Genomic DNA, 25,077 nt, shown 5'->3' with positions numbered 1-25,077 from the left:
AAAACTACATAAGTCACCAAATACACTCGTTAAGAACAGTTCACGCACCTGTGCAGCCAAGCCAAGCAAAGTCTATGTGTGGGGTGAACTGGGCTGACACCAATGTCTGGCTTTTCCTGGCAAAGAATAGACCTTCACTGAATAACTACACGTAGCAGTAAAGAGACAACACAGTGTGTTTGAAATCCTGTAATATACTACAGCAAACCCTGCCAGGAGAATCAGGACTGAGGGGGTTTCCTGTGTAGTATTTGGACTGCAGAGAGTATGAAGTCTTGATTATATGCAGTCGTCGACACCTGGTTATTCAATGGCTGAGCAGTCATTCCTACCATTCAAAGTCTGCTGCCATGGGTAGTTGAACTATAATGTAAATTATCCACAGTCAGGAAAACAACCAGGCACGAGGTCATCTGCGTTAAGTCTGGCGATCACTGTAATTCTACATCAGACGGACCCAAGTGGATCCTGGTGGACTTGAGGTATAGTTGAGCCTTAACAGACCCAGTCTAAACAAAAACCCTGCATCTTAGCAGGTGGATCTGGCATCTGTGTAAAGCACAAAGGCTGTGGATGAAGGGAGAGCTGCCTGCCGAGAAACACACATAAGGATGCCCTACGCATGCTTAAAGGCTCAGACGTTTAAAACTAGAAAATTACAATTAGACCTTTTACAAAAGGCTGTATCACATGAGCTCATTAGTGTTTCTAACCTCCACAGCAGAACGAGCAAATGAAGCCTGCTTGATGCCAGAACATGAAAAGCTCACATGAATTTGTAACACACCACAGTGTGTCATCTAACACTATCGGAGACAAAGCTCTCCGATTCGTCACAATAAATTCAAGTGATGAAAACAAAAATCCTAGAAACAAATGGCAGAGTCGTATTTCTGTGCATATGCTTAACCTGAGGGCTGATCAGCTCTGCATTTGTTGCACACACCCAGCGCTGATGAAGTGATGCGCTGCTGCAATCATGCCTGTGTGAGGACTGAGTGCTTGAGTTAGCCAAAGGGCAGAGAGAGACCGAGACACAGATGGGATGAACTTCAGAGAAATGAACAAGTGAGAAAGAAAACGTATGCAAGCAGAAACTGGACACCTGTACGTGACACAGACGTGACAGAGAAACACAGTGATCACAGACAGGACTTTACCTGATACAATGTGTTGCTGGTAGTTATAAGAGTTGGGAATTGCACCGATTGGAAGAGAGGCTTTGGGATTCCCTGGCTGCGCTTCCTCGTCATCCTCGCCAAAGTGGTGGACTTTCTCATACTTCTCCAAGTATCTGTGCGGCGGGAAGAGAGAGAGAGGGAAAACAGGATAAGCAAACATCTGAGCTACTTCCTTTTCAAGGTGCAAGGTTGTTTTTTTTTTAATGCACACGGGCAGATTTTTGAGAGCACAGAAGGGCTGAAGTCGATGTTTTAGAGTTTTAAGTTAGTTGTTGGCTGAAGCTGTTCTAAGAATGAGGGCAAACAAAATTTCAGATTAACTGGACTGCTTTAGAAAATGTGAAGGAGAACTTTATTACTCTTAACTGCATCTTCATAAGTTATACTTCTTTTCCTGCTGACAAAGGCCTCCACCCATTCATGCTACAAAGTGAATGCGTAATGCAACAATTAAATGACAGAAAGTTCCTGTTTTTTCAGTATCCACTATAGAAATGTATGACTTTTACAGTAGTAAAAGATTACTACTACTACTACAGTAGTAATCTTGCTATTTTTTTTATTACAGGACAGTCTGTGCAATGAGCTAACAGAACTTTTTCAATAATGTTACACATTTATTTCTTACACTTTAAGCCCAAAGCATAATTTCTTTATCATGTCGAAAAGCAGAGGTATCATTTTCTACTTCTTTTTCTGATATTTAAAAATACCCGAGGGATTAAATGTGTCGCTAAACTTCTTTACAGTGACAGAAAGGAGAGCTTACGCTGGTCCAGCCCGCATAAGATCAAAGAGGGTCCGATGTGTGCCACAGTGTAAAATCAGTCTGACATCCCAGCTCTAAAGCTTTAGGAAACAGAGGCAACGCAAAGACCGTTTTCAATTTCAGCTTTTTCTAAATCCGGATCTCTGAGTCGGAGAACAAAAACAACAAATAACTTTTCTTCATACACACATTTCCTTCAGTGATATGGCTTTAAATAGCTCGGCGAGAAGAAGCCACAAAACAAAAGAGCAGCCGTGATGGCAAAGATGGAAAGAGCACAACTGGCAATGATTTGTTTATATAATAAAAAAAGGAAAGAAAAACCCCAACACAAATAATGCTCTGTGATAATCACACACTCTTGCATGGTGAAAAGTCCACTCTTGAATTTTCAGATAGTGCTAAACATGTGCAACTATGCCCGATAAAAAAAAACAACGAACAAACAAACAGTAAAACTAAAAGGAATGAAAGAAAATAACACTGTTTGTAGTTACTTCTCATAGTTGCGTTGGAGTAGGTTTATACTGTAAAGTGCCAACACTGAAGTACTACCATCCTTAAAGACACAGCTACTAGACGATACAGCCGACCGCATCCACAGTAATCTCTCACTGCAAAAAGCCACTGATTGGAAGAAGAAGAACCCACAAGCATAGGAGAAACTACACGAGGAAGACAGCAACTAGTGTGGCTGCCGACACGGATCTGAACAGACTGGCTGATACAAAGAGAGTCGGGTACGGAAGCACTTTGCGTTTGCAGCGGATAACCACTGGCTGATAACTGATTCTCAAATGATAACATCCAAATGATGCAATCATCCTTTTCAGACCACATGAGAAAATGCTTAAAATTTAGTAAAGCACCTAAAAGATCTCACAGAACTCAAGGTGAATGAGTTTCAGTTTGTATTAACATTATTCTCATGTCATCCTTAAACACACTTTAGCATTTTGTTGACATTCCTGCTGTGAAGTCAGCCGTGACCCCCTGTGTTTACAATGGCTAACGTAAGATAAATGCTTAAAGCTAATGTACTGTAACTAACATTACACCTTGTAGTCACATCAGTAAGCTACTCAGCAATCATCCCAGCATTTCAGTCTGTGTCCTGTCAGCAAAACATATTCTTAACATTTCCTGTTACTTTAATTTACAGATGAATGCTTTTATGTCCATTTTTGTGATTTATTTAGGCTAATAAGTCTAGCAGGTGGAGGGGATTTAGGGCAGTGTGTCAGATTCAGTTAATCTAGAGCTAAAGCAGAGTCTCTTTGAGGAATGCCCACATTGTTTCTGCAGACTCTCCTTGCTTCTGTTATGCATGTTGCAGACAGACGATTCACAGCTGGTCCAGCTGAAGAACTAAAAATGCATGGGTTGAGTGTCACTGGGTCTCCTACTAGGATGAGAAAACGTTGATGTGACCGACTCTGGACGTCTCTGTGGGAAATGTGTTACAATAAACTATTTGGGAGATACTAGAGTGAAGTAACTAAGGGAAATATGTCAATTAATGTAACACACTTCAAATTACAAGCAGAGTTGAAGAATGAGACGATGGAAGTAAGATCAACACCTGCTTTCACTGGAAACAACAAAAAATTATATAAATAATGTGCTCAAATTAAACTCAAAGCAATACAAGTAAAAGGAAAACATAAAAAAACAAAACAAACAACTAAAATTTCCGTAATGAATGCGACCTGTACGCAAAAATGCCCTGAGGCCTTTGGGGTCACTTTACTGCTTTACTTTATTAAAACTATGTTATGTTACAGCATTACCTGCTGGTGTTATTATGAGGAGTGCTTTGTGTCATCAAAAGGAAACGCCCCATTGCAATTAAACTCTCTCAAGGGTGTGCAGCCTACTACCCATTTACCTTTGAGTGATCTGACTTTATCTCATTGCATAACAAGGTGATATAGGCAGTATTTCCTCTAACGTAAAATTAGGACAGAGTTTGTTTGTTCCCTGAGTGTGGCAGCTAAAAGCAAATGTCTGCAACACCAGCATCACAAACAGGCCAGCACGGCCTCAACTGCGGCCCTCAAACCGGTTCTTTAAAATGTGAAGTCAAGCTCCTTACTGTGTGACTTATCACCCTGGCACCGAATCATGCAAATACTCAACTAGCTTCCAGCTCGCCAAAGGAAAAGGCAACACAATAAACACACCAGATTTCTCCCCCACCCCACAAAAATGCAAGAGTTCATGTTCACTCCTAAACTGCCCTGCAATCACTAGAACTGCAGAAACAAAGCAGGGAATGAAAGGAGCTAAACATCCTTTTATGGGCTCTGAAGTCTTAAGTAAAGAATGACATACAATGGAAATAAGCACACAAAAAGAAAGTACCGTCTTTGCATAACATGCACACCTCTCACAGTCATAAAGGGGGGCTTTGCATGCTTTCTTAAATTTTAAATGCCGCACTTTCCATGCACCTGAACTGCCGGTTGTTAGGCAACTTTGATTTCAAATGAATGAGCTACATACACATTTTCCTCACTTTTACCTGCTAAAAATCTATGGTAGAAGCAGCTGCAAGCCAAAAGCAAATTCCCTCTCATTCTTGGGAACTTCTCACTCAACTTGCATGGAAAAGAAAAAACGTTCCGAATGAGCATGTGACTGCAGATTCAGACTTTTTTACATATCATAAATACCTCGTAAAAATGTGCACAAACACCACACACACACACACACACACACACAGTAAAATACCTTAGTATTACCAGTGTGGCAAGCCCAGCTTGTGTGGCTGTGAGTCACCGAGCGAGTGCTGTTTCTGAATTAGGCTCTGCTAGTTCATCGTGGCCGAGGTAATCCCCCGTTCGCTGGCTGCCGGGTGACACGCTGGACTATAAATACACTCAGCCTTCATTTGCAGAGAGAGACAGAAAGTGAGTGAGGGAGGAAGAGCAGGAGAGCGATAGGGCCTACTCCCGACTGCAGCGTCATCAACCGCTGTCTGAGTACAAGCATGAAGAAAGGAAAAAAGAAAAAAAAAAAAGGGGGGGGGCATGGGAAGAGGGGAGAGGAATGGGCTGCAGATGCTTGTGCCTTCACTTCCCCTTTTTCCCCACCCTCATGCGCGCATTTTGAGAGAAACATCAGTCCCTTGCAGCTTCAGTAGCACGCGACCACCAGGCAGCACAAACCGCCGTGGCTTGCCTCAATATTACTACAACCGTTTAGGGAAGTGTGTGCATGTTTTTTTTTTTGTTGTCACAGAGCGCCTATTTTCCCTCCAAAATAAATGGGCTGAGCACGCCCGCATGGGGGAAACTCGCAAAGCGCGAGCAGTGATGAGCAGACCCCGGCGCAGACAGCTACTGTCATTAGCGTGGCGTTATTTACGGACATCTGGATCAGGGATTGGGCACTCTAGTCTTCAGTTACTCTCAACTACCCAAATGCCCCCAGTGCGTGTCAGTGTATGAGAGTGGACTGCCCCCTGCTGGACGAGGACGCTGAGATTACAAACACACACAAAGTGAAAGTTTCTGCAGAGAAATGTTTGCTGGGGTTTAATGGAGTTGGCTGCCCAGCGCAGGCTGAGGGTGGTTTACTTTGTCAATAATCACGGGAGCGATTATGGAGGTCACTGAGCCAACTGAGAGCGGGATCACTGACAGCACTAACCATTTGTTCAACTTAAAGCCAGTACAGAGCATACATGTCAACTGACTCATGATGATGCAAAGTTGCTTAAAGAAGACTAATCTTTTCCTCACTTTCTAACATGCATATAGCGTATATAAAAAGGGTGGAGACACCTTAAAAAAATTGCCAAAATTTCAAGTATTGATATCAGCACACTTTTTCTCCTTTTGGCGCTGAAAAATGTCAGTAAGCACAGAAATCCTCATACAGTCGTTTCATGCACTGCTTTGTTTACGAGTGGTGGACAGTCAGAAGAAAGCTGCCTTAAAAGCAGAGCAGCTAAAGCAGAGGAGATGTAACGATGCCCAGTATGAGACATATAAAGATTATTTTGAACTGTGAGTCATGCAAAGCCACTCCTGTAGAATCCACTAATAAAAATTTGGCATTGAGAATGAAAAGCGCCACATTGGCACTGTGCTCTGCTGAATGGAACCAACGCTAACTCGTCAAGGAAAAGTGTGACCCGAGTGTCTCTATCTTTTTTGGAAAATCCTGACATGAGCTGTTAAAGGGTCCTTTCCGCTGAAAAGGATGCCTCGGCTACATCGGACTTTGCGATGATAGCTTTTCACCACGCAGGCACATCATTGCCTTGAAAATGGAGATGGTGACCACTCACACATTTTTTCTAAAACCAGTTATTTTGTAACACTATAAATAGTAGGATGAATCATTGGTATGGCTGTATATTCAGAACTAGGGCTGCCACGATTAGTCGACTAGTCACGATTACGTCGATTATCAAAATCGTCGACAACTAATTTAATAGTCGACGCGTCGTTTGAAGATTTGTAAGATCCCAGAAGACACAGGAATAAGTAGTAGGATTTAAGAGTGTAATAACGGACTGAAGATGGCAGCACTGCATGTACAAGGATGCCAGCTGCCGTTAAACCCCGAAGAAGAAGAAACTGTGTCCCAGAATTCATAGCGCGGCCCTGCTCAGTTTCCAACAATGGCGGCAGTTAGTTAGTTTTAATGTTACTCTTATTATTCTTTCTGGGTCACAAAATAAACATTTAACATATTTTCAGACGAGAATGTAGCTGTGTAAACTTCAAACATCTGCTCAGTTTATCAAGACACCACATATTTTCAAAAGCGCTCCGACGTTTCCGGAGACGTCTGTTACCCACTAGCTCGTTAGCTAGCCGGAGTTACAGGCTCACTAGAGCCGGTGAGAACACCGGACTCCCGGCAAATCGTTTTCAAACCCACCCCATCTTTCGCTACTCAGGTTAAATATATATAAGTCACTTAGAGAACTTAAAAATGATATTGTTTGGCTTTTTTCAGTATTTTATTTGTTCCTGAGTAAATCGGTTTGGCTGAGATTAAAGTTACAGTTTTTACACAGCTTAATAAACGTCAAGCAGACAACTGATTATCAGAAGTGTGAGATGCTCGAGAATATACTCAGGTGTCCTGTTATATTTTAGATAGCAAGGAGCAGACGTCTGAGTTTACTAAACTTCTCCAAAACAATCTGCAAACTTCATTAAAATTTAATAAACTATCATCTTGTCTTTATTTTTAGTTAGCACATACCTTAAACACTTAAAGCTGTAGTGATGATAGTTATATAAGAGCAGATGCATGCTCGTGCAATAAGCTGTACGTTTTACGTTCAATGGATGCATGATCTGATTAGTCGACTAATCGCAAAAATAATCGGTGACTAGTCGACTATCAAAATAATCGTTTGTGGCAGCCCTATTCAGAACATGCTAAAGTGTGATCCATCCAAACTGTAGCTGTGATTGGTTTTGTGGGTTCCACTATTGCCCCGACAAGAAGAAATCAAAAAGTATTTATAATTTCATTACTAAGGACATTTGTTTATATAATAAATGTAAAAGCTGCAATATTACACTGAGGGATTTTCTAGGCTGTTAACTGTCTGGCTGATAAAATTGGAGGGAAAACAAAAATCTGCCTAAGTGGTTAGTCTGAATGTGAGAAAACAGTTCAAACTGAGCACAGTCTAATGGATGAGGTTAGAGACAGTCTGTGCAAATATTGTGTGTGCATTTAAGAGTAATTTGAAACAGTTAATTACATTCTTCAGTAAACCAGTCGTATTTTAAATGCAGTTCATACATGTGGCACTTTAGGCTGTGCATAACACAATGACACGTGTTTACTATGTGTGGCCAACGCGATCAGAACGACAAGAGTCATTTAAAATAAATAAATTAAAACCTTCCCAAAAGCAGACACATTTTCTCGTTTGGCTCTGAAGTTATCTGCTTTCATTTCTTCATCACATCCCATCTGCCTTCACGGGTCCCGAATGCAGCAATGAGACCCTTTTAGACACTTAAGGGGGATCCACACAGCAAGCGCGGGGCAAGTGGGACCAGCGAGTGGGCTGGTCAACCCTACTAATATGTCAATCATTATTTTCCTTCACTCTTATTGGTAGATGCTTTGATCACTTGTGTCAAAGCTGTGGAAAGCTTAATCTGGGAGGCACGCCTGCAGAATAATGACTTTGGTCAGACAGACAGGTATCTGTAGGTGACACTTTGGAATCATCGGTTAACTCAAGCTGTACACTGACTCATACTTCTAGGGGCCGACAAGCAACATGCAGTTTACCTGTATGGTCGACTAGTGGCCCACATTCCTAAAACACAACATGCTAAAACAATTATTGAAGTCAGTGCTACTTCAGCTTACTGGGAGCGTGCTCAGCTTTAGGTTGCCAACTGGCTCTGGCTCTCTTGTAATTTGCCTCCCCCACCCCTCCTCACTCAGACCATCAGTCTATAGATCTTCGCTGCACAAGGTGCTTTGACTGCTCACGACTTTGAAGCCACATCTATTAATGTAAGATGTGACGGTTAACCTGAATGCCACCTTCCCTCAATTTGAATGCAGCCATCAGTGATATGCCTGTGCCTCCCCAGGTCAAAGTCTCCCGTGAGAAGGCCTATGAAAACAATAACACTTGTATGGGCTTATAAAGTGTTTCTCACTAGTGCTTGCTTTAATTGTCTATATAGCATGTACATAATCTTATCATGGGTGTCTTCCAGCACTAGAACATTAGAGATTTACTCTTTAGAGAGTTTACTCTTTTAAGACACGGGTTGCTATTAACTTGGGATTGACTAAAATACAGAGAATAAACTCCAGTTAAAAGCAAACCGCAAGCTAAGTCATGCAGTTCTTCTAAAGAGCTTAAGAAAATGGCAAAGTCTGGTTGTGGCTCTGCCAAATACATCTGCCTGTTAGCAAGGAAACTGAGAGAAGGAGATTAGGCTATCAGTGGTGGCCAACACTGCTGGAGGGCAGGTCAAATTACAGACAGACCCAAAAAAAAAAAAAAAAAAGTCCCAAGAGCCTTCAGATGTTATCTGTGATAGAAGGTTTGCTCTTGTATTGTGCAACATCTTCTACTAATGCGTATAAAACCACAGGAGGCAGCACTGGTCCACATGCCTCTCTCGATAACTCATCTTCATTTAGGCGACCCTGAGCAGCAGCTAGGATGGAGCAGGAGGAATACAAAGAGAGCTAATGCAAGCCAGATCAAACGCCACTTCATCCAGATGTTTCAGGAGAACTTACAGGAGGCTGTGCAGCATGGCACAGGAAGCAGTGGCACCAAACAGCCATCACGGTGCATGGCATAATCTGATAAAACGGTGTGAAAATTAACACCTGCTAGAAAAATATGTGTGCAGTCCAAAAGCTGGGCAATAGTTCAATGTTGTGTTTTCATTGGTTTGTTGCCTTCTAGAAACAGCAATATCACGTGTGTAAAGCTAAAGACCTGATGTTTAACGAACTGCACAGATATGTGTCGTTAGCGGTGATTCCACACTTTATCTGGAAGATCCGTGTAGAATGTGTAACAGCTGATTTATTGGACATTTATCAACTTGTTTGTTTTTACCATTAACCATTACTCTAAGACCAGAATCAGCCATTAACTGCTTCCCCAAAAGAGGATTTCGCCCTATACCGGACATACTCCAGCTCCACCAGCTCTGAAAAGCCATTCTAACCAGAACCTGCAGCAGGTGGAGAACTGGTTCATGTGTCATGCTCACCAAAGCTACAATGGCAGAGGAAGAGTCCATACATGGCTACAAATAAAAGCAAACAAACAAAAAAAAAAAAAAAACAGGTGTGACTTCATATTTAATTTGAGAATGCATGCATGTCTCCTGTTGCAGTGCACATGCACTCAAATGCAACCTACCATAAATAACACATCAATCTAAACCGACTGCCACCATAGACAGTACAAAAGATTGCTTTTCAGACCCAAAAGCTACATCAAAGTCAAGGTACAAGTGCCTTAGACATACATCCTTTCAGTGAACACCAGGGGGTGATCCCCAGGGTGGGGGGAGACTAACCAGAACATAAAGTCCATGTTGTGAATTTTGCTCATTTTAAGAGTCAGAAAACGTGTGACCGACAACCCATTAACCAATGAGTTTTAGTCATATCCATTCCTACTCGTCACATCTAGTTTGAAAACACCAACAGGGCAGCGGTGAAAGTATCCCAAACCAAAAGCAATGTCTATATTTCATTCTTCGATTGCAATGTAGATCTATTAACAGATGTTATCCCTGAAAGTTGCAGTTACTTCAAAAGGTTTCGGTCTCTTTGGGCAAAGCATGGTTCACTATACAGACAGAGTGACAGGACACAAGATCCCCAAGGCTGATACGATTCTATTCATTTGACACTTTCTCCTAAGAACATAGATTCAAATAAGCATAAATTTGCATTAATCATAATCCACTAGCAGTGATGTCATGCTCACATGAGTGTACCACCTTCTAATTGTAAGGGTCTAAAAGAAGGGTCACAAGGCAGAAACGGTTGAGAAATGCACAGCTAACAGAAGAGGACTTGATGTGAAACATCCTACTATTGAGTGAAATGAATAAACCCATGAGCGGGATTGCACCTGCTTCTCCGTGTTGCTGTTAGCTTTTAAAGAGTGGTCTGCACAAGAAGCACCCTGCTGAACTCTGGAGACAGATCGCTTAGTGTTGGCTGATTCAGCATCAAGCAGTATACACAAAGACCTGTTTCTGTTTGTCTAACCACAGTATTGAAGGAAAAAAAAAAAAAAGCAAACTCATAAGCATAGCATGAGTCAAAAGGTGAATCCAATTTGAAACACTCATGAATGAACACGTGTGCTGATCAAATCAGACTTATGATTTCAAAATAAATGCATTTTGAAAGAAGGCATTTGGATAAGTAAATATAACACAAGGGGCTTTCTGAAAACTCTCCCCGTTTAACAGTTTAAATGTGTTACTGAAAGCCAGAATAAGCCATAAGTACAAAATAAAACAACTGATAAATTGTCCATTTGAGCTTTTGCAGAAGCTGGAGTGAATGTTCCTTGATGTCAGGTTCAAGGGCCCTATTTCCTCCCAATGGGGTTGCAGCAGCGAGGGCAAACAAAGGTTAAAGCGGGGTATCCGTCACCTGACTTGGTTTCTAGGTACAGCACGCCTCAGTTTGGGAACAAAAAGTAGTCGAAGACTAAAGCTATTTCAAAACACTCTTCATTCACTCTCAAATTACAGAGTTTGCCCGAACAAACTGCATGATGGTGTATTAGTGGGAACAACAACAACAAAAAAAAAAACAAGGTTGTGAAGGTTCAAAGTTTGCTCCAAACCACTTCCAAATAATATGAAACTACTAATGGAAGAGAAAACCGTGGGAGACGTGAAATTGTGTTGACTGAGAATCACTTGAATCGTTGCAGCCATGGGAAAAAGTGGAAGCAGTGTTGAGTAACTGGAGGCCAATCCAGCAAAATTCAGGGTAGAGTACATATAGATATGTCAAATTATAGAAGGGGGAAAAAGGTAGCAGGCTGACAGGAACAGATTTGGAGGGGAAACGTATAAACTGGCTGCAGTGATGTAGCAGACTGTCCTATTATCTCCCCAAACTCCTTAAATCCCTTTAAATTTTCACACTTTTTCATGTTGTGTACAAGTCCTGGCCATATTCAATATATTATTTAACACTCTCCTTCACCGCCCTCCCTTGGACAACATCCTTCTGTATGTCTGACTGACTGATCAGGGATTTTCTTAATGTCGCACCTCTTATTTACATATGTATCTCGTGCCCCAACACTGCCAGTAAACGAGCCCAAAAACAGAGCTGCGTCTTGACTGCGCCCTCAGAGTGTCAGAGTGATCTGAAGCTGGTGCTTTGATCCAGACACGAATCCATCCACCCCTGAAGTTGAAATGAAATCAGCGCCATTGGTGAAGATTGATGTCAAAGCAGCGCTCACAACACGTTGAAAACGAGCTGGAAAAATGTTTCTGGCACGCGTCGCTCACTTATTACAGTGACATTCAGATATCAAATAGATGGCAGTGGGAGCTGGCACTGAACTTCAGCGCTGCTTATTACTCTGCGCTGAGTGGGAAGCGCTGACCAGAGAGGGGGGCCACATCGTGATCGTCCCATTCATTCAGAGAAAAGAAGTCAGGGCAACAGGCGGTGCGATCCTGGTGAAGGTTTTCAGAGCTGTACTTTTCTACCTGGGAACTCTTGGAAAATAATTCAGAGAGTGGATAAAATAAATAAGGAATGAACACTTTAAGATGGGCCTGTTTAAGATAGCAGACTTAAAAAAAAAACAAAAAAAAAAAAAAAAACTAAACTGCACCCAACCTGACAATGCCCTTAATCATCACTTATAAAACACAAACTGTTGCCTGTGTGTTCACAATAGTTAAAGGAGCAAACATTGCTCACAAACTGCCAGGCTGTCAGTGGTTACAGCTGGTCATTCAACTGGATAATCAAGGTTAACTGATATTAGCAAACATCCACCCAGCTCAAGTGTCCTTGAGAGAGAGAGAGACACTGAATCAGACACTGAATCTGAACCCTGTGTACCTGCCTATGACCTCTGAACCCCCTGCGAGACAGCAAAAGAGAAATTTCCTCCACAGCATTTACAACATTCACCCACTTTTTGCCAGGCAAAAGTAAAAAGGGGGGGGGGGGGGGGGGGGGGACAGCATGCAGGGAAGAGAGAATAGTCTCTTCATTATCAGCGGCAGTTGAAGCAAGACAAGCCCTCGCTGCCCGCTGCCTCTGACATCCACTACACCGAGCCACCTCAGATAAACTTTAGAAAGCAGCTCCGAAGGCTCTCGTGACACAAGAGCGCAGCAGCTGTAAGCGAGGCCTCCTTTCCTCTATGTCTCATCTTCCTTCCCAATATTATAGGCAATAATTACAGTGACTAAGCTCAGCGAGACAGGTGAAAGAGTCTCAGATGGCCGTAACGTTTATTTATATCATTTTCTGACTCAAGTTTGCATCTGGTATTTATGAATGTGGTCTTGACATAAAATAACAGCTGCATTTATTGCTCAAATTGTCCACGCAAAGCAAACTTAAAGAAATCCAAAAGCTGTTTAATACTAAACCTGTTAGACACAGGCAAAAAAAGAAAAGAAAAAAAAGTCTTATGTCTGTTAAGTTTTACTTAGGCTGTGAGGATATCTGCATAAATCCCAGCACAGAAAACCAAACAACTTTGCACTGCAGCTACTTGCACTGTAGTAAGAGGAGGACTAGAGACGACCAACTGCTGTCTTGTCAGAGGTCAGGGCTTCCTAGTGGACCATTGCACCAAATCACATGATCATTTGCTTGAGAAAAGCTGTCTTGTAACGCATTCTGCCATTAACACTGATATGTAGCAGGTTAATACTTTGTAACCAAGGAGGTATTAAGACTTTGACCAATTCTAACTGCATCCATAACTGTGGGTAATCTGTGAACTATCAGCAGATAACTTGTTGACATAGAAACTTGCAAAATATCCACGAGCGGATTACAAGTGTTTCACTGCAGGTGTGATCCCTCGTAGGCAGGTGCTGGTGAGGGGAACAATCGTTGCATGCATGAGGAAAGGAGTACAGCGAAAGAGGCCAGCACCAAAACCACAAATGCCAGCTGTTGGAGAAGGCAGACTCTCATCATGACAGATAACTTGGGTTAAGAGTTTTGGAGGGGGGCTGTGTGAAATGCACATCAGAGCCCACATATCTGCTCAGTGGTGCATCAAAACCAAATGTCCTCTCCTGGCTACAACATTTTCACCAGTTTGACATACAAAAATCCTGCTTTAAACCGTGCTCCAAAAAAAACAAACAAAAAAACAAAAAAAAAAACAACGCTACGATCCACACTTGACAGCCCTCACATTTAAGACTGGTGTTCTTATCTAGCCCTGCCACAGCAAAAGTACACAATAGAAACTTAAGCTGCCTGACACAATGTTGTCCTAGTGCAGGTTCCCAGCAGAGAGGCGCAGAGAGGGCTGGATCCTGCATGCTGACTCCATCTCTACATTTGTAAACACTTCCCACATGCTACCTGAGAGGACAAGAGCTGCATGCTCCGTGCCACTTACCGAAGGTAGTACTGTTTTAAAGCGAATGCAGCGTTGGAACAACTCCTCGGAAAGTTAAACTCCTCTCCAAGTTCAATCCATTGGTTTTTGTCAGATACCTGAAAAGAAGAAATGAGTTCGTTAAGAGATGAAAAACACCGGCGAACCACAAACAAAAAAAGAGCGGTTACACCGACAGCAAGCCATCTGGTCTGCCACAGGTTCCCCCCGCAAAAAAAAAAAAAATGAGGCAACACTAGAATCATTAATCAATAACTTTTGGAAACTGCTCTAAAATATTTTAGGAGGAGGGAAAAAACACCAGAGTGTTTAGTATAAAATTATTATTTTTATAAGTTTAGCCTCACATGTGTTTATTAGCCGTGCTTATTTACAATTGAGTACAATAGGTACAACTGCCTGACTCCCTTTAGGTCATTATCGTTACTGTTCAGGCTAGTTAGCACTGTAGCTAACGAGCTAACTTGACTTTCCTCATTTTTGGCGTTAAAACCTAGCGGGGCTAAACTCCAGCAAACTGCCCCCGGCGGTAAACAAATGCTTTAGCTTGAGGCGACCCGTTTGAATTAGGAGTGGGCTTTTGGTAGCGTTTACTGTATGCACTGCATGGGCCTGTGAGGCCTACATTTTGTCATCAGCCATGAAGCCGAAGAAAGATGGCTATGGCGAGAAAGAAAATTCAGGCTTCCCCCCCCCCTCCCGGGTGAAAACTACCGGTAAAACCCCGGGCGAGACGCCGCGACCTAAGCGGTGTTTTCCTAGGCCGGGCTCCGAGCCGATAATCGATGTTAAACGTGCCCGCTAATTTTGAGTCGCTCCAACTGCACTCTGACTCGGAGCGGTTGTACACTCAATTCAAACCACACACAACAACACAAGCCACCACATTACATAGAGATACATGGCAAACTAGCACAAGGCCAACACCGACCCACTAACGCTGTTCTGGAAGCTTACACTTGTCCCGTGTTACCCATACGGAGTTGTGGAGTGGTCCACCGGGAAGTCCACGGAAGGCAGAGTGTGGAGAAAATAACACTTTTAGTTCGCACTCACCTTAGCAAAGCCACCTAAAGAGACGACTCTGATATAGAGAGCATTCAGATCCAGCTCTTTCCCACCCACGATAGGAATCTTCTTGAACGGCGATCTGTTGGAAAAACACAAGAAATAAATCCACATTTGTTTAAATAACACTTCTGGCAAACTCGCCGCTGCATGCAATGGTGATTTAAAGTTATATTTCTTGGAAATAAAGACGCCCCAATCTCACCCTCTGCTTTGGTGAAATTGCCGCAGCTCGTCCAGGAAAGCCTGTCCTTTCCTTCGCTGATCTAGTAGATTTTTCCCCGTCGAATTTGCCATTGTTTTTGCATGCAAAAACGGTTATACCCCACTTCAGTCGCTTCTTAAGACACCAAGGATCCCATACTCCGCCGGCGCTCAGTCATTCGCCAAGCTGAGTGTTTAAAAAAGTTAAAGAAATAGCTGATAGCAAGAAGAGCGGCAGCTCGCTAATAAAGACTGATGCACACAGAAAGCAAGCCCGATTCAAGCCCGTACTAAGTTCCAGCGAACAGTCGCAAATACGACCGATTTACCGGCAGGTTAGAAACGCCATGGCAGAAGGTGTTGAATTAATGCTTTTGGTCGCGGTTGTATTCGTTTGGAGTGGTTTGACAGTGTGTTACGGACGCAGCTCCGAGGCTATCGCACACACTGTAGAGCGGCAGAGGGATCCAGTTCTCAGACAAAAAGATGTGAAGGCCGCGGAGGCCGGCCTACCATGCGTGCAGCGACCTCTATGCCCGAAAGAGGAACTGCACCGTCCAGAACCGAGCGACCGCTGGAACAATAGAGACTGTTTTCTTTTTTAGGGACCGTCTGCCCTCTTCCCTCCGTGTGGAAAACGGGTCAGGAGGTACTTGGAAATGTCCCGTGGGGGAGGGGATAATACTAATTAATTGAGCACCCTTATTTTACCAATAAAATACGAGAACATATTAATCGCTGAATATTTTTATAAAAGGGAAAAAAATGCAGTAAAATTATTTCAAAATAGCCTTTACAGAAACTCTTTATAAACTGACAAGATATTTTTATTATGCTTTTCTACAGTAGAATAAGAAGTAAAGATACACTGTTCATCTCCTTCAGAAATGAATGAATATAGCGATCAAAATATCAGTAAATTAATAATAGTCTTTATATATGTTTTTTTTTTAAATCCTGTAAACAATTTCCCTTTTAATGGTGATATTACCTAAATGTTTACATTGCACAGTATCCTGGTGCAGAGATCAGGGAAATCTTATATGTTCACAGTGACTGTGTAGCATTTATGGTGGTGCAAAATTTCCCTGCACACTGTAATTGCTAACTTTAAAGTTAAGGTTTTGGGTAGTTTGCATATGTTCAATACAGTCTTCAAGTTTGTTTGTTTTTCCTGCCATGCTGCTTTCTTTTTTCTCTTTCTTTTTCTGGTAAGCTGCCACTATCCCTTGCTGACCACTTCAAAACGACTTTATCTCACGGGATGGTTGGAAATTACTCCTGATCCCTTTTTCCTACAACTGCCAAGCGGATATCTTCTTGATGGGGTTACATTCAACCATTACACGTACCCCTTTGCTCAATGAAAAACCTGTCACAAAATGGCGGAGACGTACGTTAGCAGACCCCATTTTGAGGAATTGACACTAGACAGTGGAAAAGTGCATGTCCCTGCGCGTGGTTTTCGAAATTGGGCTCTTTTTTTGCAAACAATGTGCGGCGCAGCGGAGCTCACCTCGCGTCTGTTTGGACTCCCCACCCGTCAACCGAATTCTGGGCTAACGTGTCGGTTAGGCGCTAGCCCGTTAGCTTTAGCGAGCGTTAGCAAAATTCGTCACTAATCTTTTCTGAGGGAATCGCGCAAAGCCAGCTACTCTGTCATATTTTACGCCGACGTGAAATCTAGTTCTACTCTTTTTCCACTGCCACTCGATAATAAGCGCTTTTTCTGGAAAGAAATTGTTGCCTCCGTGAACTCTTTGGACGGTAGCGGTGCCTGCTTCCTACTTTAGCCTGTCAGATTCCAATCCCCTGTAATCACTGCTAACAAAGTTACCTCTCCGTATGCCAGCTGCTTACATAGAAGCTCACAAACAGGCAGCAAGGATGCATATTTTCCCTACATTCATCAACCGCTAAAACCCTTTTATTACTCTCAAGAGATTTGGCTAACAATCTCTAGCCTTAACAGAAGGCTAACACTGTTAAGGGCGTGCTAAGTTTTGTAGCTACAGGCTAGCCGTGGTGCGTGCGTGCGATCACAGAGCAGTTGTAGCTAAGCCAAACAGCATTTAAAACTTAATTTTAACAGTCGAAAATTGTCAGTAAATTGTTTTTTATTATATTTGGATTTTTGGGGTTAATGCTACCACCACCGACCGGTTTTGCCGAGATAGCAAATGTAAATGCAGAGCGAAATGGTCGTTTATTACGCGTTGTCAGTAAAATGGATCTCTGCTAACATTTAGGGCAGAAACGTTCGTAAATGCTGTGACAGTTTACTGTCAAACACCAAAATGTTTATTCTGTGCATTTGAGTGTCATAAGTAAACGAAAACCAGCGGAATTGATTAACAACTAATAAAGAGTGGAATTGTTGGATACTGCGTTCAAATTTTAGAACTATTCTTTTAGAATAGTTAAGATTTTAACAGAGCCTGCGTTAGTGGCTTTATTCTTATAGTGAAGTACTTTTGAGGAATTTTTTTGGACTAAACAAGTGAATAAATACTACTTCTAAAGATTAGCTGTTTGTTCTAATAAATCCTTAGCCTGTTGTATGATAAATCACAGGAACCTTGAAATGCTTGCATGGTTCAAGAAAGTCAATCACCTTATACTTGTTTATAAGTAGAAAAGTTTTATCAGCTAATCTCCAGCTCATTTCCTTCCTCCCACAATCATAAATGTACCAACTAAGGTGAAAGAAAAATACTACAAATCACATTCACCATTATTAATTCATATCCCTAAAGCGCACATTGGGGAACAACATAGCTCTGTCTTTCCTCCATTCATTATAATACATTAATGAAGCGATGAATAGTGTGCTGTGGCTGCATTTGAAAGCTCCACAATCAGTTATGCCATCACTACAGAGGTCCTCATGTGATGTGACAGTCAGGCCTCTCATGACATATGGCGCAAATGGGGGCAGTTAGCCCAAGCTGCCTGCAAGCACGCAGACAAAAGATCCCAGTGGGATGCTAACCGCATGTAACGTCCTTACACTTCCCTCCACCCTGTGGCCTCTGCCGGAGCTCTTATCGCACAGGAGTCATAGTGTTGAGAAGCCGTTTGGTGGAAAAGGGCTCCATCTTCTGGTAGACAGGCATTGTGTGGAGGGGTAGTGAAGAGTCCCCTCATTGCCTTAGGAACATAATGAGGGATCAGTTGAGAGATTTTAAACTGGATACAGTGCTACAGTTGGAGCAGGATGCATGCTGGGAGATTAAGGGAGGGAGCTGCATGGGGTGGAGACTGATCCTAATGCAGATGGAAATAGTGTAATTTAAAAAGTTGGTTGTAGAATGAAAATAAGTACTTTAATTTTGGTTATTGATCAGGTTGCGTATTTGTGTTAGTATGTAAATCAATGAGACAACAGGCCTGTCTCTTTACTGTGAACATGACTTCAAAAATCCCTCCAAGATGGAAATAAAAGGACGTTATGGAGGACGTTGGAGTCGGATGATTCTCTGCGACACAGATACATTGTATCATAGTTGGTGATAATATGTAACATTAAAGTGTTTCCATATCTGTTTCGTGGCAGCAGACCTGAGTCAGTGACCCACTGCCTGTCAAGTAAGTGGTGCAGGAGGCGGTCAGGATTAGTCATGGCAATTTTATTTATATAGCACATTTCATTATGTGCCAGCTCAGTGTGCTTAACGTAAAAGATAAAAGCCTATATAGATCTAATATACCTTAAAGCAATAAAAACAACAATAAAACCTTGCCAAGAACCTTGGGAAGAGTTGAAAGATGTGCAGCTGATGACCTGAGAGGTTTGATTGGGTTATAGACAGCAAGTCAGAGATGTACTGTGGTGCAAACCACTGAGAGGTTTATGAAGTAACACAGGGTTTTTTAAAGGAAATTCTGTATTCATGAAGTGATGTTGATGTGTTTAAAGTTCTGTACATTCTGAACAAGCTGGTGTCGTTCTACTGATGGATGTATATGACGAATGACTGTTCAGGGACCTCCTCTCATGATTCAAAAAGCATTTCAGAGTTGCTCTGTTGGAGTCACCGTCTCTGATGATGCTCCGCCAGCAGATGGAGAAACTGAAAAACTGAAGCCCAGTAAAGAGAAAAAAACTTGGACTAGAACAATAAGCGAAACTCTCCTCCCCAAGCTGCCAAGGAGGAAAGATGTTATTCACATGATTCTTCTCTACGGATACAATAGTTTGGTATTTTACTTTGGTAAAATAATGCATAAAATTCAATGTTTTCATGCTGTTAATTTTTTGGGTGATGCAGTATCAAATTGTATTTTTTTAAGATGTACTAATTAGTTGATATTATCTTTATATATATTTATTATAAAAATATAATAATGTGAATAAAACTTATTTTAAAAAGGTTCTGACATATTTGTGTCACAGCTAAGGGAGGGTCAGTGCCACCCCAAGGCCCCCTTTAGACGCCCTGCTTTGCATCACCCACACTCCACCATTGCTGTAGAGTGATCCAAATGTAATAAAATCACAATGTTGTCGATACTTAATGATTTTCACATTACAAGGATCATTCCAACTTACAAAACAGAGCTTTCATCAAATCATATTACAAATTATAAATCATAATCATAATTCAAATGAATTAAAAACCGGGATTTGGACCCAGCCGTCCAAAAACATGGCCCTTCTTTTTTTTTAACCATTTTGCTGTTGTCTAACTTGTGCCCTTTGGGTCACTGCCTCTCTTTGCAAGATAACGTGGTGGTTCAGTGGTTGCACTGCTGGTTTTACAGGAAAGTGTCCCAGGTCATGGTCTGCACTTGTTAGGTTGAGTTAGGCAGGCATAGTTCCTCCTGTGGGCGGAGCCTCGTCTTCCCGCTCTTAGGCCACCACACCTGTTGCTCACCTGCCGCCTCATTTAACTGAATTTTTGAACCAGCCTCTGCCTGGATAGTCTGTGTGGTAATTGGACTCCTCGAGTGTTCCTGACATTAATGTCTTTGTTTCCTTGCAATCCAGAGCTCTCTGTGTGGCCGAGGAGTGGCCTTCTCGCTGGATCTACTCTCTTGCTGAACCCAAGCTGGTTCATTCCGTCTGAAATCTCCCATTAGTTCACTCCCTGCCTTCATCCACCTACCTGCCCACCCTCCTGTCTCCTCCACTACCACCCTCAAGCAAACTAGTGCCGCTTACAGGAGTCTAAGCTTATTTTAGATGGCTAACAATCTAAAATAAGCTGTTCCTTACACGTCTAATCTTTAAAAGGATCGGAAATTGTCACAACAGGTTACGATGGGGGAGATCTTAAAGGCGTGGTAGAATTGCTGTGACTGCTTTTAATGTTGCTCTTTTAGTGATATGTTATTGCACATGACGCACATGTTAGTGTTCACTTATCTGTACTGAATATCAGTTGTGTTTTCTTATTATTGTATGTTGCAACATCTGCTGCCCTTTAGACCAGGTGTCTCTTAAAAAATACATTTTAATGTCAAGGAAGCTTTTATGTGGACAAATGAAGGATAATTACCCCAAAAACAAATTTAAAAAGATGAGATTGGAAGTGCTTTGTAAAAAGAAATCACTGAATCCACAGATCTCAGCCTTAGAAGGAGAAAGTGCCAGAGTCTGGCACACAGTGTTGCAAAATCTGTGTCCCTTTGGTGCTTGTCTAAAAAGTCAAAACCTGAATCTTAATCCTGAATTTTCTGTCTTGGCTTTTTCTCGAGAAATGTCCTAAAATAACACTTGTGCATTTGGACACAAAACTTAGCCCAGACTGGGAACCTCTCACCCAATGGCAGACAGGCTGGCTGATGGGGATAAGCTCACTAACCCCGAATTGTATAAGTGATGGACATTAAATGTAATTTCTTCCATTTAACTTTACCATCAGAAAGTGAAAACAGACATAAAGCGAATAAGAATGCAATTTGCAGAAATAATAAAGTGCAGTAATAAAGTTTTAAAAGGTTCAAGGTAGAATCTAGTGTTTTGCGCTATTATAAAATGTCACACCTCTTTAAGTGAATTTCTTACTCTAGAAGCACAAACTAAAAGGAAAAAGCAGCACAAAAAATGATTCTCCCTCCACTATGCTCTCCTCACAAATGTTCTTTGGTCTCTTTTTGTCCTCTTTTTCAGAGAGATTAGCAGCAGACAGTAGGATTTGTAGACAGGTGCTGTTATTAGGACTGTTGAACACTCACTTTCTGTATTTTCTGTAGTCTTTTCCTCTTTTGCAGGGACTCGTCGATGGTCCTGTGAAAGTTTTTGCAATCCACATATGATCCACACCAGCCATTCATTCTAGAAAAGAGCAAACTTTGTCAGTAAACAGACTTGACCTTTTTTTTTTTTAAAGTGGGATGATCTCTACAAACCACAGTTTTTTTAATTATTGGATCACTGGACTCTCAGTAGCTTATGGAGGAGCTGTTTTTTCGGAATTCAGATACCTTTCCATGCATTGAAACATGAAAAGTAAATTATTTGTTTTTAATTTAGTTGAATTGTTCGTCTAGATTTGTGAATTCTGTGAAATTCCAGTAATCCCAAATGCTTCACAAACATTTTGTCCCAGTTGGATGCTGATTTAATGTCACAATATTGTGGCAATCCCTTTTGGCCTTGAATGATTAGCTGAGCGCAACTATGAAGAGGATGAAAAGTGGAAAGGTTTTTGGTGCAGTTGACATACCTTTAGAGGGATGAAGATTTTTAGGAGAGAGATCAGTGGACTTTCTAACCAGACTGTTTAAGACAATCTTGGAGAGTTAGGATGACTGAAGAATGGAGAAGACGTGCACTGACTGATGTGCAGAGCTGTAGTAACTAAAGAGGGTTAGAGGGAAGTTGCTTAACCAAATCATGAAGCTGTGGGGAAGAGCTGTCGAAGCTAGGCTCAGAACAAAGGTGACAATCAGTGAATAGCAGTATGACTTCATACTAAAAAAAGAAAGAGTGTACAGATGTGATGTTTGCTTTGAGTTTGATGGGGAAGTATAAGAAAGTCAGAAGGAGCTGTGCTATATCTTTGTAGATGAAAGAAAGAGTATGATAGAGTACCAAGACAGGAAGTCAGGAGTGGCAGAGGAGTATGAGGACAGTGAGACGGTATGGAGGTGTGTGATGGGAGTGACAGAGGGGTTCAAGGTGCTGCTGGTGGGATTAGACCTGCTCTGACCCCCTTCTTGTTTGCAGCGGTGATGGGCATACTGACAGTTAACGTCAGGCAGGATTCTCTGTGGACTATGATATTTGTAGATTGTGATCTATAGTGAGATTAGGGGGCAGGTGGAAGAGAGGTTGCAGAGGCGGAGTTATGCACTGAAGACAGAATACATGTGTGTGAATGACACGGAGACCGATGGAAAGGTGAACATGTCAGGAGCAGAGATCTGTAAGGTAGATTTAAATCCCTGGGGTCAACCATCCAAGGCAATGAACAGCACACAGGAGAGGTGAAGAAGCAAGCATAGGTAGGATGTAGTAAGTGAAGCAAACTCAGAAAAGAATGAATACCTGTACAGTATGTCATCTCTGTTGCAGTGCAGACAAAATGTTTGTATGCAATGACAACTGTTCACTGTCACTAGGTGGCACTTATGTGTCACTAGATATTCTGGTCTTATGAATGGTTTACAGTCCGACTTAACTGGAGTGGATAATTATTACTAATATCAGTAACAGCTCTGTTCTCATAAAGTGTTAAGCTGAAACTGGCACGCCCGAGTAAAATCCAGAAATTGATTGTTAAACGTCTGAATTGCCACCATAAAAAGGCTGATCTGGCAATAAAAGAACACCCTCTGAGTCACCCTCTTACTGCCAACCGGCACTTTCCCGGTTTGTAGGAAGTAACTGTGGCTCACTTGTAATAACAGAAACACACAGATTTGAACAAACAGAGAAAAAACATCACAATGCAGAAAGAACTCAGCAGTGAGGAGTGAAACATGGATTGGAAAACAGACTTTGTCCTCAGCTTCAACTAGTATTACAAGGCTGTTTCAAGCTTATTAATAACGCCTGGTTTGGCTTGAATTATGGTAGTATTAGCAAATATTGTATGGCCATCATGAAATTTCATGATTAAAAGGAGCAGCTTGTTGTGAAATGTCAAAATCCATTACACCAGTAGCATTTAACAAGTTTCACGTGTGTTTTCTATTTGACAGCTGAACATTATTCAGTTTCAGGAAACTTAAAAACGGCATCTGACAAGGGTGTGGCTGAAACTCAACACAAACCTGACCTCTTTTCCCCTCAGGAGACCCTGAATAGTACATTAAAAAATACTTTGATGTGTGTGAAGGGACTCATCCTCTTATTGTTGGCTACAAAGTAGGGCAGTGTTTGTTCTTCTTCTTCATGTGTTTGACACATATCAACCAGGACTGGCACACTTTTCAGGGACTCCAAAACATCAAGCTAGACGTCTGCCTTTGCATCTCCCACATTTTCCAAAATAAAATATATATTTTTTGCTAATCCTGTAGTGAACATGTTTAAATTAACCCTCATTCACCATTTACCTTACAATTTCTATCTTTGAATTGCCACTCTACTGCCATGTGAACTATGTGGCACCAATAACAGCACAATACACTTGTTTATTGTTGTGCCCCAGCATTTATCTTCTTCTCAGTCTTGCCATCTTAATACAGAATCAGCTGGCTTCGCTCAGCATTTCAATGTATTTACTGTGAGCAGATCAATGTGAATATCGATAGCAATCCTGGTATTGGTATCAGATTGATACTAGTGCGATAAAATCGATACTGTCAAGAATCGGCTGTGCACAGCAGGCAGGAGAGGACCCAAACGCAGACTCGCAGATGGAACGTGAACTCAAAACAAACCTTTATTTGCTTAAAGGAAAGTAATACAAAACTATACTGGGAAATTATATGAACTGAACACACAGAGAGGCACACAGGGAAACACACAACCATTAGGGAAAGCGTGGAGACGCTGACAAAAATAATTTGCTGTATTGCACACCAATACCATGTGCACCAGTATTTCTGCCACCTGTCTGTATCTTTGAGAGAGAGAAATGCACACAATGAAACTCAGTGATGAAATGTTTGTACTTTGGAGCAAAGCAAGCCCATTTTATCGCAATATTAAAGCAGCATTGGAGTATTGGAGTTAATGTGAGGTACAGGTTTCTATATGTTTGCGTTTAACTCTGCTCAAAGTATTTTGAAGAGGGAAGCTGGAAAAATGGGCCGGAGCCCTCAAAATCCCCTAACGGTATAAAAAATTGGATTGTAGAATACTATATACGCTTATGTTCAGTATATTTTTATAACTTTAACTAATTATAACTACACAAATGCTTGCCCATTTAATTCCAGAGAGAATTGTTGCACTCTTTAATACAACATGACCAAGAAACAAAAACAACAAAAACACAGAAGAAGAAAAGGTGAATGTTTGAGCCTATAGTTCATTTCAGTCATTGGTTGTTTCAAAGAAAACTCCTACTGGAACGCCTTCACCGCTGAGTTATGCACTTTTCCCATGTTTTTTCTTTCTATGAATGGATTTCAGTAAAATGACCCTCAGGTGAGGCTGAGGCTCCGCCCCCAGCAGAGCGAACGCTCTGATTGGCTGGTTCGAACAGCGCTGCCCACAAACATCCAGCAGCAGTGGCGACTCTGGAGAAAATTAGTGGCGAGGAGTCACACAAGTCAACATTTCCACAAGGAGTAGAAGTTTTTCGTCAAGAGTCTGCTTCCTGCTCAGCCGCTGG

General features: G+C 41.8%; 1 protein-coding gene across 1 annotated transcript in view; it reads right to left on the bottom strand.

Annotated features, from left to right (window-relative positions):
* arid2 (AT-rich interactive domain 2) overlaps positions 1–15,826 on the bottom strand; it is a 37,371-nt gene extending 21,545 nt beyond the window's left edge. Inside the window, exons 1-4 of the mRNA XM_085376015.1 lie at positions 15,345–15,826; positions 15,128–15,221; positions 14,072–14,169; positions 1,161–1,294 (exon numbers count right to left, since the gene is read on the bottom strand). Coding sequence (XP_085232141.1) covers positions 1,161–1,294; positions 14,072–14,169; positions 15,128–15,221; positions 15,345–15,436 — 418 coding nt within the window. The 5' untranslated portion in view covers positions 15,437–15,826. The remainder of the gene's footprint in view (positions 1–1,160; positions 1,295–14,071; positions 14,170–15,127; positions 15,222–15,344) is intronic.
* Between the last annotated feature and the right edge of the window lie 9,251 nt (positions 15,827–25,077).

This window comes from Diplotaxodon limnothrissa, linkage group LG17 (genome assembly GCF_057381915.1).
Source record: "Diplotaxodon limnothrissa isolate DT_005_m linkage group LG17, D_limnothrissa_male_GT1.1, whole genome shotgun sequence".
Taxonomy (NCBI): domain Eukaryota; kingdom Metazoa; phylum Chordata; class Actinopteri; order Cichliformes; family Cichlidae; genus Diplotaxodon; species Diplotaxodon limnothrissa.
The sequence above is the reverse complement of the archived record's forward strand: the minus strand, read 5'-3'. Positions and strand labels throughout refer to the sequence as shown.